This window comes from Micromys minutus (assembly GCF_963924665.1).
Source record: "Micromys minutus genome assembly, chromosome: 2".
In the NCBI taxonomy this organism is placed as follows: Eukaryota; Metazoa; Chordata; class Mammalia; order Rodentia; family Muridae; genus Micromys; species Micromys minutus.
Window position 1 is genome coordinate 29,602,555 of NC_137971.1, and position 17,152 is coordinate 29,619,706.

At 43.4% G+C, this 17,152-nt stretch overlaps 1 protein-coding gene across 1 annotated transcript in view; it reads left to right on the top strand.

Moving 5' to 3' along the window:
* Nucleotides 1-17,152, top strand: part of GLDC (glycine decarboxylase) — a gene marked incomplete at both ends in the record, with an annotated part of 61,543 nt that overhangs the window by 16,667 nt on the left and 27,724 nt on the right. Inside the window, 9 exons of the mRNA XM_080912900.1 lie at nucleotides 517-681; nucleotides 5,782-5,859; nucleotides 6,531-6,678; nucleotides 7,009-7,205; nucleotides 8,612-8,708; nucleotides 10,597-10,702; nucleotides 12,084-12,223; nucleotides 12,737-12,817; nucleotides 16,811-16,953. Of these exons, the coding sequence (XP_080769026.1) occupies nucleotides 517-681; nucleotides 5,782-5,859; nucleotides 6,531-6,678; nucleotides 7,009-7,205; nucleotides 8,612-8,708; nucleotides 10,597-10,702; nucleotides 12,084-12,223; nucleotides 12,737-12,817; nucleotides 16,811-16,953 (1,155 nt within the window). The remainder of the gene's footprint in view (nucleotides 1-516; nucleotides 682-5,781; nucleotides 5,860-6,530; nucleotides 6,679-7,008; nucleotides 7,206-8,611; nucleotides 8,709-10,596; nucleotides 10,703-12,083; nucleotides 12,224-12,736; nucleotides 12,818-16,810; nucleotides 16,954-17,152) is intronic.

Here is a 17,152-nt window from a genome sequence, read left to right on the forward strand (position 1 = left end):
TCCACAGTGTGCACATAGAGGTCAGAGGACAACCTAAAGTAGCTCTCATCTATCATTTGGGTGTCAGGGTTTGAACTCAGGTCGTCAGGTTTAGTGGCAGTCACCTTCCTCTGCTGAGCTGCCACCTGCCAGGTCCACCACCCATGTCAGTGTCATCGGGAGGGAAGGGGACCACGGGAGTTCATGACCTGGCAACCAGGAACTCGGCCTTTTTCAATCCATTGGACCTCTCACCTGCTGCATGGTATGTCCACCTCAGGGTGAGTCTGTCTGTCCACATTCTGGCTGGGTTTTCTACCTCAGTTTATCCTTGCTAGAAATGTCTACACAGATGCACTCAGAAATGTATTTCATTGATCTCCTAAGCAGGTTTAACTCCAATCAAATCAGTCATCTATGGGTCTTACCAATGTGTTACCTAATTCTCAAGAGATTCGGGTGTTGAATTGGAAAGGAAAAGGGATTTGCCGAGCTTTTCATGTCAGGTTTGGACATAGTCTTCTGTTTCCCTCTCAGGGTCACCCAGTACACTCCGTATCAGCCTGAGGTGTCTCAGGGGAGGTTGGAGAGTTTACTCAACTACCAGACCATGGTGACCGACATCACAGGCTTGGACATGGCCAATGCCTCCCTGCTGGACGAGGCGACCGCGGCTGCGGAGGCAATGCAACTGTGTCACAGGTGAGAGTTCCCCGGGTGCCAGCCTCCCGAACTATGGGTGGACACCATAGTTTCCACCTGGGATTTTTACAGCTGAATGTAGGGTTTGCCAAAAGAAAATTTTGACAACAGTAAAAAATGATTTTCTGAATGCGTAGCAACCAAAGATTAATTTAAAATAGAACACTAATGGATCTGAGGTGTTTCTGGCAGACTTTGTGTCCTTTGACTTCATTCTAGCTTTGGTCTCTTAGGCACATGACACAGGTACACACTTTGCATCTCATGTGCTTTCTTCATGTTACACACACCAGCAATGCTGCCTGATGTTCAAAATCATTGCATGCTATGAATTTCAGGAGTGGGTTTTTGTTTTGGTCAGGTCTCATGCATCACAGGCTGGCTGCATAGTTGAGGGTGGCCTTGAACTCCTGATCCCCTGCCTCTACTATGAGCATGAGCCACCATGTCCGACTAAACTATGGTTTCCCATACATAGTCTTATGCTCTCTTACATAAAAACAAATACTTAATACTTTCTTTACCACCATAATCCCTCAGAATGTACACGTCAACTTAGCATGTCTTTGTTTTACACTGTCTTAGAATGCTTGCTTTCAAAAATTTGCTGTTTGGTTGCTGATGTTACATGGAATTTGGCTGGGGTAAAGACAATTTCATTTTAAAATGTTATATGGATTTTGGTTTGGTAAAGACAATGCCAAACAATTCCTGAATGGCTCTAGATGTATTTCTGCCGTGTTGTACTATATTTATATCAAGAAGTATCTTAGAATTGACACATAAAATCAAAAGTGGCCATCAACTTGAAAAATCTGAAGATGCTTTATAACTTTTCCAATCAAGCATTCAGCCGAGATTTAATTCTTTAAGTAAAAAAATAAAGCCTATCTCATTAATATGCAAATTTTCCTCAACAGCTGGTCCAGGCATGCCAATCAATCAATAAACAAATTGGCTCTTCTTCAAAGGGTTGTTCTAAAATACATGCCTTTATACTCTATCCTCAGCAAATGTTTGACTTGGATGATTTTGAGATATATATTCCTTCTGTCCTAGTTAAGGTTTCTATTGCTGTTACAGAACGCCATGACCAAAAACCAAGTTGGGGAGAAAAGAGTTTATTTGGCTTATATTTCCATATTGTTGTTCTTCATTGAAGGAAGTCAGGACAGGAACTCAAACAGGGCAGGAGGCAGGAGCTGATACAGAAGCTATGGAGGGGTATTGTGCTCTTTACTGGCTTGCTAACCATGGCTTGCTCAGCCTGCTTTCTTATAGAACCCAGGACCACCAGCCCTGGATGGCACCATGTGCAATGGGCTGGGCTGGACCCTCCCCCAGCAGCCATTAATTAAAAAAAAATGCCCCATAGGCTTACCTGCAGCCAGATCTCTCTTTTCTTAAAGATTTATTTATTTTATGTAAGCACACTGTCACCATCTTCAGACATACTAGAAGAGGACATCAGATCCCATGACACATGGTTGTGAGCCACCATGTGGTTGCTGGGAATTGAACTCAGGCCCTCTGGAAGAGCAGTCAGTGCTCTTAACCACTGAGCCATCTTTCCAGCCCCTGAAGCCAGACCTCAGTCGAGGGTCCCTTCTTTCAGATAGCCCTCCTTTGTGTGTCAAGGTGAGGTAAAACTAGTCAGCACACTTTCTTTCCTGGGAAGAATTATCTGATAAAAATGAGTCAGGAATTGGAAAACTCTGCAAAACCCTGCTCTTAGATACTTTCTTGGGGGTATACATTGGTAAAGCTTTCTGTCTTTTCCCTTCTCCCCTCCCTACCCTCCTCCCCCTACAATGTATGTGCATGGGCTCATATATATGTTACAATCATCTTGTAAGCCTCTAATTGTTTGATAGAAAAACACTGTTTCTGACAGAATAACATTGCATAAGTCCAAAGATGACTTATTGGACAACCCTGAGATGCTGTCAAGGACAGGTGTCTCTCTCTGCCTGCCACCTTTCGGGTTATGTTATACCCTCATGCCAGGACATGGCTGTGAGGCTTCTAGCCATAACCTTGACATCTGCACTCGGGAAGAAGCCGAGGCCAGGGACCCAGCGGTGCTTCTAGCCAATTAAAAAGGCCTCACATTGCATTCAACATCTTCTGCAAACATGTCACTAACCACCTTCCTTCACATCATCTGAGAAATATGGGCATAGCCTTGCCCTTGGTGCCTGGAATACAGGAGGAGTGGGGTGTTGGGGGAGCTGACATTGTATCAGGTACTATCAGCGCAAATCGTTCTTAAGAGTTTAATATGTTTAGTGCTTGCCTTGTTTTCATCCCTCCCACAGCCCCCAACCCCCCACTTCTTGTGTAGCACATAATCCATGGCCATGGGTGCCCTCTGACCCTGAGTTGTTTTCTCAGGCCTTGGATTTTTGAGATGAGGACTTGAACTTAGGTCTTCCTGCCCTCACCTCTTAGTGTTGTCATTTCAGGCACACACCTCTCCACCTGCTTTCCCATCCTAGTTCACAGTGTGTTTTGAACACCTTATTCTTACTTAGCTTTCTAGAATAGGACTTTGGGGTTTTGTTGTTTTGTTTTGTGCATTTGTGTGTGTGTGTGTGTGTGTGTGTGTGGTCTGTGTGGTGTGTGTGTGTATGTGATGCGCACATGGAAGTCAGAAAATGCTGGATCCCCTTGGAGTTACCCAGCATCCTAGCATGGCTTTGAGAACTAACTTGGGTCCTCTGGAAGGGAGGGCATCAAGTAAGTGCTCATAATCACTGAGCCATCTCTTCAGCCCCTGGACTAGGCCTTTCCTGTGTCTGGCATGGAGTGCTATGGGTAAATAACCTCACATCTGCCTGTACACATTTACCTTGTCTTCACAATCTTCAGTTACTAGAAATATATTATGCATGTCCTCAGCAATTCTAATTATTTCCCGAGGATCCATTTCCAGAAGTTACCGAGTCATAGGGTACAGGTAACAGTCACTCTACAGTCCCCCTCCTCCATTCTCTGCCTTGGAAGAATATTGGAACATAGCTTCCTGGAAGAATTCACATGTAGGTTGGGCGATATGCCCACATTTGTGGTGTTTCCTAAGAATTGGAGCCTCTGTCCAAGTGCCCATACGGGTTTATTTCTTGGCTTCCGCAGATAATGATGCTGTAGGGTACAGGCAGGTACATGCTCACTCTAAGTATGAAAATCCTTGTAGTGGATCCCACCCGGAGCCCTTCTGATTCCTCAGCAGCATTGAGGGTAAGGTCAGGTTCTTCATGGATGACACACAGGCACGCAGGGTGGCCATCCCACCCGGAGCCCTTCTGATTCCTCAGCAGCATTGAAGGTAAGGTCAGGTTCTTCATGGATGACACACAGGCACGCAGGGTGGCCATCCATGCATGTTCTTGGTTTTTCTTCTCAGCTCTTCACTGACTTTTAATAAATTTTGTTCCATCTTTCAAAATTTTTAAATTACTTTTTTTCTTTTCAGGCAGGCCCTCATAATCCAGGCTGGCCTGGAATTCACTGTATGGCTGAGGGTGAATATTAATATTTCATATATACTATATATTTTATATATTTATTATAAATATTACATATATTCCAAGTATGAAAGTCACAGACACGCCTGAGATTCAAACCCAGGGTCTCTTACAGGCTAGGCAAGCACTCTCTCAGCTAAGACACACCCACAGCCCCTCTGTAACTCTAACATCACACACAGAGAAGTGGAAGCATGTTTTCTTCGATTATTTGATTGTTTGGGCTAAGGGTTTCCTAGCCCTGAAGGGTTGGCCTTGTGATGGGCTGCTCGCCCTCAGTGAATGCTTCTTTCCTCCTTTCTCCTTAGGTCTGCACGTTGATCCGCTTTTGTAAAGCAACTGGAAGAGTTCAAGTGTATTCGTGTGTGTATGTGTGTGTGTGTGTGTGTGTGTGTGTGTGTGTGTGTATGTTTCCAAGTTTGTATACACGCATGCTTTTCCCCTTTAAAAGTCACTGTAAAGTGGGGCAGGTTCTTACCTCAGCTCACTAAGGCCTCCTAACACTTTTCTCCCATTTGTTTTCATTCAAACTGTTGGAAGTATTACACAATGGGTAATTATTTTAATTTTTCCAACTTGACTTATTCCTTTGTTAAATTCATATCTGTGGCAAATGTAGTTTTATGTATATAGATATGAATTTAATATGTGCATAATCCTAGCACACACGCAGGAGGCTACAACAGGAGGCTTGCCGTGAGTTTAAGGTCAGCTTAGACTGAGCTCCTATCTCAAAAGGGCAACAGAAGTAAAATAATATATGTAATGTATATATATGTAATTATAAAAGCAACATCTGTATTGAGTGAAAAAACATTTTTCAAACTGGGTGGGATATAATTCAAGGTAAAACATGCTGTTTTCCTACTCCAAGGCTCCAAAGAAACCATTGTGTATCCCTTGGGTAGCAGTTGTGTAGTGTGATGCACGGTGCACATTCTCTGTGCCTTGTGTTTTTGTTCAGATACACACCTGGTACCTGATGTTTTATTTATTCACATCAGCCTTGTTTCCAAACCCATCAATGAGAGGGATCACCCAGCGCCGGCAACCTAGAGCCCACCCAGCTCCTGGTCTTCCTGTGTGCCTCAGTCCTTCCCCCTGCTGCTGGGGGAAACACTGGCCTAAATCATCTCTAAGTGATCCTCTTCCGTTCTTTTTTGTTTTTGTGAGTGGTTTTTGTGTGTGCTCTTGCATGCCATGATACACACTAGAAGGTCTGAGAGTCAATCTGCCACTTTGTTGAGGCAGGATCTGTCTTGTTTTCGCCCAACTGAGGCTCTAGGCTAAAATACCTCTTGTGACAACAAGATATATTACTTTACTGCAAGATATATATAAACTACATGTGTAGTGGTTTCAACTTTTCCTTATACCTGATATCTCTATGTGTGTGTGTGTGTGTGTGTGTGTGTGTATCTCCAAACTGCAGAGGCAGGAGGATCAGAAGTTCAGTGGAGTTGGAGGCCATGCTGGAATACCCGAGAAGGAAGATATTTGATATTTGGCATTTGATATTGGGGGACTGCTTTGGAAATCTCCAAGTTTAACTGTGCCTTTTTCTTTTCAACAGGCACAACAAGAGGGCGAAATTTTTCATTGATCCTCGTTGCCACCCACAGACAATAGCTGTTGTCCAGACCCGGGCCAAGTAATTGATTTAATTTGTATTTTGAGCCGAGGGTAATATCATATTATCTAGACCCTGTCTCTCTTTCCCACTTCCAGTCTGATTGGAAGTGACCCTGCTTTATACTAAATTTGATGAGTTGTCACCCCACCCCCAACTTTCCCTCTTGGATGCTTCTGCTCATTTCTCTAGTACAGAGGGACAGACACATGGTGAGTGTCTGCCTTTGTGGTATCGTAACTTCTCATGCTGTTCTTTTGGTAGAATATTGAAATCAGCTCAAGGTGATTTGGGAGGATTTCAAGTCTGGCCAGAATAAGCCACATGGTATAAACCTGTCCCAACGTAGAGATTAGGGCGATAGCTCCGCAGTTGCCCCGTTGAGGGTCAGTCCCTGGTACCATGAAGAGTCCGAGGACCTGTCTAACAGTAAATAGATATAACTTCAGCAATGTCTTGGACAATTGGAAGAGCAGAGCTCATACATTCCTGCCATGGCCATGGCTTTGTGTGTGCTTTGTGCAGATGTAGTTGCTAAGGAAACCACACAACACCGGAGGACGTCTACTAGTCCTGTAAGCAACTGAAACATCCCCAGCCCGGCCATTACTGCATCTGCTTTCTGCACACAGAGGTGTATATGCACTCACACACCATTAATAACAAGGACCAATTTTCCCTTGTACTTTCAGATACAGGGGGGTGCTTGTTGAGCTGAAGTTACCCCACGAAATGGATTTCAGTGGCAAAGATGTCAGTGGGGTGCTGTTCCAGTACCCAGACACTGAGGGGAAGGTGGAGGACTTCACAGAACTTGTAGAAAGAGCACATCAGGATGGGGTAGGTAAGCCCCTTGTTGAGGTTCAGCAAGCTATGTCCCCATTTCCATATCTGTCATTTGGTATGTTTGAATTTCTGTACAGTTGTCACGTGGAATGGTAACATCCTCTTCTCCCACTCCTTCCTCCTCATTACAGTCACTCACTAATCCCTGGTCCTCAGTAGGCACTCAGTACATATTCTTTGCATGAATGCACAAGCAAACCGAACTCGCAGAAATGCACCACCCCCACCTGCCCCCAGCCAGTCTGTCTGCAGTAGAGATAACTCCTATGTACTCTCTGCTCAGGATAAGGTGATAATCTTGACCTTTCTCCATTTCCTCCGCAGAGCCTGACTTGCTGTGCTACTGACCTTTTAGCTCTGTGTATTTTGAGGCCACCTGGAGAGTTTGGAGTGGACATTGCCCTGGGCAATTCCCAGAGGTTTGGGGTGCCACTGGGGTATGGGGGACCACATGCAGCCTTTTTTGCTGTCAGAGAGAACCTGGTGAGGATGATGCCTGGAAGGATGGTGGGAGTGACAAGGTAAAGCTTTACCCCTTTACTGTGACCATGACCTTCCCTGTCATCTTGTGTCTGTGCATGTGACTATATGCCATGTGTGCCTAGGAACCCAAGGAGACCAGAAAAGGGTATTGGATCCTCTGAAGCTGGAGCTATGGGCCTTTGTGAACTGCCCAGCAGCTGAGCCCCCTCCCCTCCTCCTGTTCTTTTTCTCTGATGTCTCTCCACATTTAATTGGTCTATATCAAGTAGACTAAAAACAAGTGTAACACAAATTAGGGAGAGGGAATCCATCTGGGTTCAGACAACAGGGAAAGGTGTGTGCATCCTTCCTAAGGTATCGGTGGAGTCATGGACAGGCGTTAGCCTGATTGATTGTGGAGAGGCCTGCATATTTTAAGTGCATTGTGTCTAACCAGTTTCCTTCTTAAATATCATGATGTGGAAGGAAGAACTCATTTTTGCAATAAAAGCACAGATTTAGTGTGACCCATAAGGTTCTGGAGGCTCCTGCCAAGTGGCTTCAAGTCTCCATAGCTATGTAACACTATATGTGCATGTATGCTCTGTGTGTGTGTGTGTGTGTGTTTCAAGGGAACTATGATATGTATATATATATATATATATATGTATATATATATATATACAGGTATATACAGATTATGATATATATACATGTGTATATGTATACAGTTTATATATCTGTATATGTATCTATGTGTATATGTATGTATAAATACATATAATATCTATAAATACACATATAATATATAAATATATAGCTATATAATATGTAAATATATGGTTACATATATATAGAGGGAGAATTTTTATGAGGTCAGTAGTGAGAATTAGCCTTCCTTTCTGTTTCTAGTCAGTCCCTTCAAACCTCCAGCGAAGAAACTGTTTTCTCAGGTCATCGCCCTTCTGCTTTCTGAAGATGAGTGACATAAAGTCCTTGGTCCCCATCCTTCTGTGTGTGGGACAGTGATTCCTGTTACTTTTCCAGGCTTTATCACATTTACCTCAGTGCTTACGTCCTAATCAAAAACCTATAGTGCTGTTATAAGAGGACCACTGGGAAGTCGCTTTATGAACTTTCCCCACACAAACCCACTGCATTCTCTTCAGCTGGGAAAGCAAGCCCACCTGAGGTAGCAGTTCTCAGCCTCCCTAACACCGGGACCTTTACTATAGTTCCCCCCCCACACCATAAAATAATTTCTGATGCCACTTCATAACCTTAACTTTGCTACCATTATGGGTCATAATATAATTGCAAATATGCAGGATATCTGATAGTTGATCCCTGGGAAAAGGCCATGTACCTCAAAGGGGTTGCGACCTACAAGTCGAGAACCTGTTTTAAGGCAATCCTGGTGCTTTGATCAGCTGTGCTGACTGAATGTGTTGTTGTCTTGATCCAGGGATGCCACGGGGAAAGAAGTGTATCGCCTCGCTCTTCAGACCCGAGAACAACACATCCGGAGAGACAAAGCCACCAGCAACATCTGCACGGCTCAGGTAAGTGTCACATCTAGCTGCCTGCCTGCTAAATGCTGTGAGCTCACTCACTCTTTCACTTCCTCGTTCAGTCGCCACCTACTGGCGAGCAAGTGCACTACCGGTGGAAGGATCTTAGCGAAGCCTGGTACTGTAGCTCAGGGCAGTCCTATGTCACGTGGCCTTGCATCACACTGCATTTCCATGTCACTGGCTGTGCCTAGGCATTCATTTTGTCATTAGTAACAAAACAATAAAAACTACACCACTGGGGCCAGAGAGATGGCTCAGTAGTTAAGAATGCGGGCTGCTTCTCCAGAGGATCTAAGTTGGGACCGCTTCTGGCCTCTGAGTATACCCGAACACGTGTGGCATGCATTCACATAGACACAAGACACACACACACACACACACACACACACACACACACACCTACACACACCTACACATAAATAAAAACAAATCTTAAGAAACATTTGTTTTTTTTGTCTAAAACCACACCTTTGATTAAGTTCAAAGAATCATGTCTTGAACTGATTAAGTTCAGAGAAAGGATAAAGGGATGCTCTTTAATTTCCATGTGCTATGGGTGTGTTTATTTTGAAGGATGAGCCTCCTAGTCTCTCAAATTCTTAGCCATGGGCAGTCCATATGGGTGGAAGTGTGGCACTATTTCTTTGAGCTACAATGGTAGATGTCCAAGAAGTAGGCCAGGAGGTCTAGAGGGGAAGTTCCAGTTTGGCATCTTCTGGTAGTTGTGAAACATTTTGAGGGAGTCATGAAAAATGTTTCTGAAATTGACAAAATAAAGGTAGCAATTTTGGGCCTTTTGAACTTGAGTTGCTTCAGGATTTGAGTCGGGTTCCAGAACCTTAGTCAAGGCCCTGCACAAGTAGTACAGACAAAAAAACCATCAAAAGTAGGCAAAGCCAGGCACGGTGCACGCCTTTAATCCCAGCACTCAGGAGGCAGAGGCAGAGGTCTCTGATTCTCTGCAAGAGTAGCCAGTATGCTCTTGACTACTGAGCCATCTCTCCAACACCTACCCCGTTTTGTTGTTGTTGTTTTTCAATTTTGTAATATGGGTATGTACACTGACGTGTGTGTGTGTGTGTGTGTGTGTGTGTGTAAGTACATGTGTGTCATGACACATGTGTGGAGGTCAGAGGACAGCTTGCATGAGTCAGTTCTCTCCCTCCACTGAGGAATCTGGAGATCAAACTCAGGTCATCAGGCCTGTAAGCTCTTCTTCTCCTACCTGCTGAGCCATCCTGCTGGCTCTTCTGAGTCAATGTTTGAAAACCATTTTCCGAGTACACCTGAGTTGTACAGTGAACAAGGTTGTGTGGCTTCTTCATTTATTCTAGCTTATGTGTAGCTCGTTCCATCCTTTTCCTGCATATATTACAGCAGTTACAAAAATGGTGTTTATAAAAAGGCTGAAAGAAAATCATGTTTGCCCCAGGGATGGTAGCTCTCTGTTTTCCCTGGTTTTTATTTTTTTCGTGTTGTGGATGGTCCAGTTCTTTATTCGCTGTTCCTTTTCCTGTTCTGTAAGTCGTTCACGGTTCACAGTTCTCGTCTCAGATCTCAGTTTTCCCCATTGAGGTCTTTCTTGCTGTGCTGTCTCCTAACAGTAGAAATTGCTTAGTACAGATAGCACCCTGCTTTCCCTTAGGACTGACATGATCCCATTGTACCAGTGCGACCCCTTTATAAGGTCTGGTATAGAGCTGTAACCACTGCTCTCCCTCAGGATATATGAGTGGTTGTTATAGAGAATGCAGGAAATTAAATCATTTTTGGCTCATTTTTTCTTCAGCTTGGGTATTCTGAGTCCATAGTTCCTTCTTCCCACCACCTGTCTCCCAACACATTGCTGATTTTGTAACTGTCTGTCTCGTTTCAGGCCCTTTTAGCCAACATGGCTGCCATGTTCGCCATTTACCATGGATCCCACGGGCTGAAGCACATTGCTAAAAGGGTTCATAATGCTACTTTGATTCTGTCTGAAGGTGAGTGGGTTACGTTATGTTCCCAGCATAACAAGACAGACACGTGTGTCTAAGCACATAAAGTCTTGGATACACTGAATACAGACTCAAAGTCAAATAAACAGAGATACTCCTATCTCTCTGTCTCCTGAATACTGGGACCAAAGTCATGTGTCGCCCCACTTAGCGAGTGCAGATGTTTGTAATAGATGAAGTTCTTAATCTTCCACACCCCAAATTCAAAAGGAAGATATAAACATTTTTGTGAGAAAATGATAAAAAGTTATTCTACAATTTAGAAATAAGTAAGTGTACAAATGACCAGCAGACCCATATAATCTCAACTTTATTATTAATCCAGGAGCTATTTTATCTATCTGTCTATCTGTCTGTCTGTCTGTCTGTCTGTCTGTCTGTCTATCTGTCTATTTTTGTTGTTGTTGTTACTTGACAAAGGTATTCTCAAATTTGCGGTGTGACTGAGAAGATCTGTAAGCTCCTTGCATGCCAAGCGATGAGGTTAAAGACATGTACCACCTCACGTGCTGTTTTATTACTTTTTAATTTTTTTGTGTGGTTTTGGACTAAACTACAGAGCCCTCTGCATGTCTACCACTGAGTAAGGCTCTCAGCCCTTGGCCTACTAACAAACAAGGGGATTGAAAAGAAGTAACCCGATACATGTGAAAGGCTTGTCCATTGAAACCTCATCTGCAATAAATGGTCCAGCCTTGGACTAGTAATGGAAGCAGATTAAATAACTCAACAACACATAGTCACATCATGTTGTGTCTATTCAGCTATTGAAGATAGCTATGTGGGACTCGATCTACAGACAAGCAGAAGTGAGAACTTGTATAGTGGCTTCTGTCTGTAATCGTAGGTCTGTAATTAAGTAAAGTTGAGGCAGAAAGATGGCCATAAGTTAAGGCCAGCCTGGTTTTCATAGTGAGCTCCACAACAGCCAATTCTATATAAAAAGAGCCAGATTTTTTAAAAAGGTGTTTATGATGAGTTCCAGACCTATGTAAAATTTGGTATGATCCTCCTGTCTCATCCTCTCAATTTCTAGGGTTCTAGACATAATGTTCTTTTTAAAAGTATAATCACATACATTCACACATGCAGAGACAGACACAAACAGACAGACACAGATAAAGATACACAGTGAGATTACACCCATTTGTAATATGTACATCAAAAAACATAGGTAGTATTGATTTCTGGCTGGTCTTGTGAGTTTTTTTTCTCCCTTGTTTAATACATATTTCATGATTTTCCTATAGCATAGCATTCATCGATGGCCAGTAAGCAACATACAGTGATCACCTCTTGATGTCTGATGTTAGTGGCTATTGTGCAGAGCTCTGTCTGACATGATTCTGTTCCCTATCTTGTCTAGGTCTCAAGCGAGCGGGACACCAGCTCCAGCACGATCTGTTCTTTGACACTTTGAAGGTTCAGTGTGGATGCTCAGTGAAGGAGGTGTTGGGCAGAGCAGCTCAGAGGCAAATCAACTTTCGACTCTTTGATGACGGAACAGTGAGTCAAATGCTTAGTGTTTTTTATCAGTTCTTTGTGTCTCCCTCAGTTCTCTCATGAAGAGCCTTCCAGTTTGTGTATTCAGAGTCTATTTTTTTGTAAACAGTTTCAAATTTCTAGCTTGTTCTACTGTGATCTTTTTGAAGATGCATACATTGTCCTCAGCCTTTCTCAAGATTGTTTTTGTATGTGGGACTGTTCATGGTTAAGGTCTAAGTCAAATAACAAAGAGGATCTTGGGGATGAAGATACTAACCATGTTAGTGTCTGTGGGAGCATCCTGAAATCACTGGACTGTTAGTGTCCACAGTTGGCTTGCCAAACTCATAGCTTGTCAAGTCTTAGACTGGTTACTTTCCCTTAAAGAGCAACTTGCCCCTCACGGTTCCCTGGCATTCTAGAGTAGGTGAGGAGTTTGATCAGAACCTTCTCCCTTTTGGTATCTTGGACAGCTTTCCTCCTGTGGTCTGGAGTTTGGAGCTGATGACTTCCGTTTTGTTTTTGTTCCTGTAGCTTGGCATTTCTTTGGATGAAACAGTCACTGAGAAAGATCTGGATGATTTACTGTGGATCTTTGGCTGTGAGTCATCAGCAGTAAGTAAAGACATGTTCTATTCATAATGATTATTAGATGTGGTGTCAAACGGCTTTGTTCTACCTTTTGTGGGCCTGAATATGAGTTAGGAAGCGCTCAAGTAGGGCAATGGCCAACCTGCTGTTCAAATTATGTCACTGCCTGTCTATCACTTATTCCTGTGACTGCTGATAGCTAAGTCACTGTTATCCAGCTAGGTGGATTATTAGTGGGACCCCACCCTGACCTTAATACAAAGATGTGTGACATTGCATCTCCGTTTCTGTCAATTCTGGGAAAGTGAGGAGCCAGACAAATGATCCCAGCATGGTCAGGGAGGAAACCAGACAGAATGGGTTAGCTTCTTTCTGACCAGGGCTTGAGTCAGTTACCTACCTTAAGATGCAAACGTGAGTATGAGAGAGAAGAGTGGGGTCACATACATAGTCTGTCCTGGTGAAAACAGTCATAAAGGCCAGGAAGAGAGACATTCCTGTGGCACTTGTGTATGAGTGAGTGGGTTTCACAACAGCGAACTATCAGGGATGAGCAAGGCACGAGGTTACCATGCCGTAGGATGGAAGTGAAGGATGTTGGTAGCCCCTAGATTCCTGCAGGGTCTGACCAGAGCACGCTGCCCTGCTTGTTGTATAGACATTACTTCGGTGACAATTTGTTTACTGAGTCAGTGAAAAAAAGCTTTTACAGTAGAAGTTGAAATACCTTCCAGTGTACTGAGTGGTGATCTTTGGTTGTCCGGACTTATCAAGAGCGTTATTCAACTCCAGAGACGAGTTATAGACAGCCATGAAGCTTCACAGTGGTCTCCCAATGTTGAATTTTATTAAATAAAGAGGACCACGTAGACTCCTTTCCTGTAGAGCACCAAACTGAGTTTGCTCAAGCTTATTTATTGGTCTGTATGCATTTGGGGTATGGTTTTTAGTTTTTGGTCTTTTTTTTCTTTCTTTTGCTGCTCATGATTTTTGTATAGTGTTTAAGAAAGCATTGTTAAAGCACACTTTAGTTCCAGCACTTAGGAAGCAGAAGCAGGTGGACCTCTGAGTTTGGGAAATCTTATCTACATTGCAAGTTTCAGGCCAGCCAGGGCATATGAGGCCCTGTCTCGGATAATAAGAAAGAATAAGAAACGCTCTAAATAACAGACCCTACATATCTGTCTCTATATTTTTAAAGTTTAGTAACTTTGGTCTTTACACAAATGTCCATTTTGTTAGATGTGTGATCTAGCCTGGAAGCTTTCAGCCTTGCCCCCTGTCTTTCAGCCTTGATTCTCATTCTCTCTCTCTCTCTCTCTCTCTCTCTCTCTCTCTCTCTCTCTCTCTTTCTCTATCTATCTATCTATCTCAGGAGCTGGTTGCTGAAAGCATGGGAGAGGAATTGAGGGGCCTTCTAGGGTCTTCATTCAAGAGAACCAGCCCGTTCCTCACTCATCAAGTGTTCAACAGGTTTGTGTGGCTTCGGCCCATTCTGCATTTTGTGCTCCGGCAGTGAACCAGGAAGCCCTGGGGAGGATGTTGCTTCTGGTGCTGACTTTGATAGGTCCTGGGTTATGGCCACTCCACTAGGCTCACTAATCTAGTCATGCCAGAAAGACCCCATCCCTGATGTGAGCCAAGCACACCTTGTCTCCTGATAGCTTTGCTGTGATGGTGCTGTTATGTAGAACCACAGTAAGTGGGTCATGGTGATGAGAAGGAGAATTTACAGACATAGTTCATCTCGAACCCTGTGCTCTCTTCTCAGTGGTTTCTCATTGCTAGGGGTGCTCTGAGATCCATTAGAGTCTCTGCTCCCCTGTGAATTAATGAGCCTTCAGAGCTGGGACTCCTTACTTTGCATGAGGATTTACTGGTTCCACCCTTGTGTCTTCTGTTCACAGCTATCACTCAGAAACCAATCTTGTCCGGTACATGAAGAAACTAGAGAACAAAGACATCTCTCTGGTTCACAGCATGATTCCACTGGTAGCTCTTTGTGGCCTTTCTTCTCACTTCTAGCCTGATCCCGATTCCTCCTGTGGATCATATCTGACAGTGCGGGAGGGGAGGAGCAGGACCTTGTGGGAGGCGGGGGTGGGGGGTGGGAGGGAGGACTCATAGACGGGGCATGGGCAGTCACTAATAGATGTCCCTTGGATGTGTGCTTCTTCAAGGGATCCTGCACCATGAAGCTCAATAGCTCCTCCGAACTCACAGTAAGTATGTCTATGACGTGGGTATTTATGGGCAGATTTGCAGCTTGTACAGAAGTGAATGACAGAAACCTACCCAGACTGTGACTCTGTGTCTTAATGATTCTTTACTTTGTCATTCCGCAATTGTGGCAGAGGCCCTGATTTTTCTCGAAACATGGTCAGTTAGATTTATGAATAAAGCTAGGCTTTCACTCTTTCTCATGCATCCAAATAAATACATGGGAATATATGTATGTATGCTTGTGTGTGTGTGTGTGTGTGTGTGTGTATTCATTATATATGAATAATGTGAGCCAAGCATACCTTATCTCCTGGTAGCTCTACTGTGCTGGTTCTGTGATGGGGAGGAGAATTATATATGTATAATATAATGAATATATGGTTAATTTCAGAGCCTGCCAGGTATGGTGGCACATGCCTTTAATCATAGTGTACTCTGGAGGCGGAGACAGGCAGATCTCTAAGTGTAGGGTTAACTGGTCTAAAAAGTGAATTTCAGGATACCCAAGGCTTCAATGACAAACTCTGCTTCAAAAACCAAACCAGAACAGCAAAAATCTATGGCCAACATTTATTATTCTTATTGACAAGGTTTTATCTCTGGATAGTTCTAAAGCCATTGATTGATACAAGCAATCTTCCTGGCTCAGCTACCTGAGTAGCTGGGTCTTCAAGCATGTCCACCATGCCCAGCTATTAAAAACAATAGTTTACTATAATCTTTTACGTTCTGTTTAATATGCAGTGCGTGCGTGCATACGCACTTACACTTGCATGGCACAGTACAGTGGTTCTCTTCTATGTTTGAATCTCGAGGGTCAAAACCAGGTCATAAGCTTTGTGAAAAGCAACTTTATCACTTGAGCCATCTTACCAACTCTTTGAAATTATTTTTTAATTGAAATAATTATGTCACTAGTGTTGTTTTTTTTTTTAAATCTGGACTTTTAAAAACGTCTTAATTTGTATTAGTTTGTAGTTGGCCTCAGAGGTCGGTTTAAGAACATTGAGCGTGTGTTGGAACTTGCTTCAGTGGTAAAATACTTACCCGGCACTCATGGGGTCTGGCGTGCTTCTTAGTTGCAACAACAAAGAAAAATTGACTGGCACCAGCCTGTAATCCCAGCATTGAAAATCAAAGGCAGGACCTTGAGTTCACATATCAAAAAACAAACAAATGAAAATATAGCTCTTTCTAGAAATCCATTCACAATGTCAGAGGTGGAGATTTAAGGGTTACGTTTATTCTTTATGTGAACAGAATTTGACTGACTTGGTGTTGTGATAGACCCTCATTTTTACAAGGCCCAGATCATAACAACAGAGTCAGTTCATTAGGACTTATTTCAGTGCTTGGGATGCTCCTGATGTCACAAGTCATTTCAGGAAAGGAACTGACTTCGTGCTGGGTTAGGAAGGGTCTCTCCTATTTATATTTCGTTCTTGGCTTGTTCTGCTTAGTGAGAAGAATAACATGTACACATATGTGCACATGTAAGAGTTTGCCTAAACTCACTGCTGCGTGGATGACAGTCTGCTTGGGCACCTTTTTGCTCCTGGATAGGTAGAAGAGTATTTCTGTGGCAGTTTTCTTTGTGGCTTTTATGCCCCACTTGTACAGTGTAGGCAGTAATAATTCTTACAACCTTGGGTTGTGCAGAGAAACCAAGTGTGCATTCTGAATGCCTTGAGAGTCGCCGGCTCCTTGGTGCCATCCTTGGTGTTGGTATATTGCCATCCTCAGCATTAGAATCACTGTACAGATGGTTATTTTCCTCTTCTATTAACCCTTCAGCCCATCACCTGGAGAGAATTTGCTAACATCCACCCTTTTGTGCCACTGGACCAAGCCCAGGGATACCAGCAGCTTTTCCAAGAGCTTGAGAAGGATCTGTGTGAGCTCACGGGTTATGACCAAGTCTCATTCCAGCCAAACAGGTAAGAGGCTTTCTTCCCTCTGGCTGCAGCTGTACGGCACCCACATCCAAAAGCAAAGCATGCTTTTAGTGTATTCTATTTTTTTAAAAAAATATATTAATTTTATTTTATAAGCATTGGTGTGAGGGTGTCAGACCCCTTGTAACTGGAGTTACAGACAGTTGTGGGCTCTGGGTGCTGGGAATTGAACCCATACCCT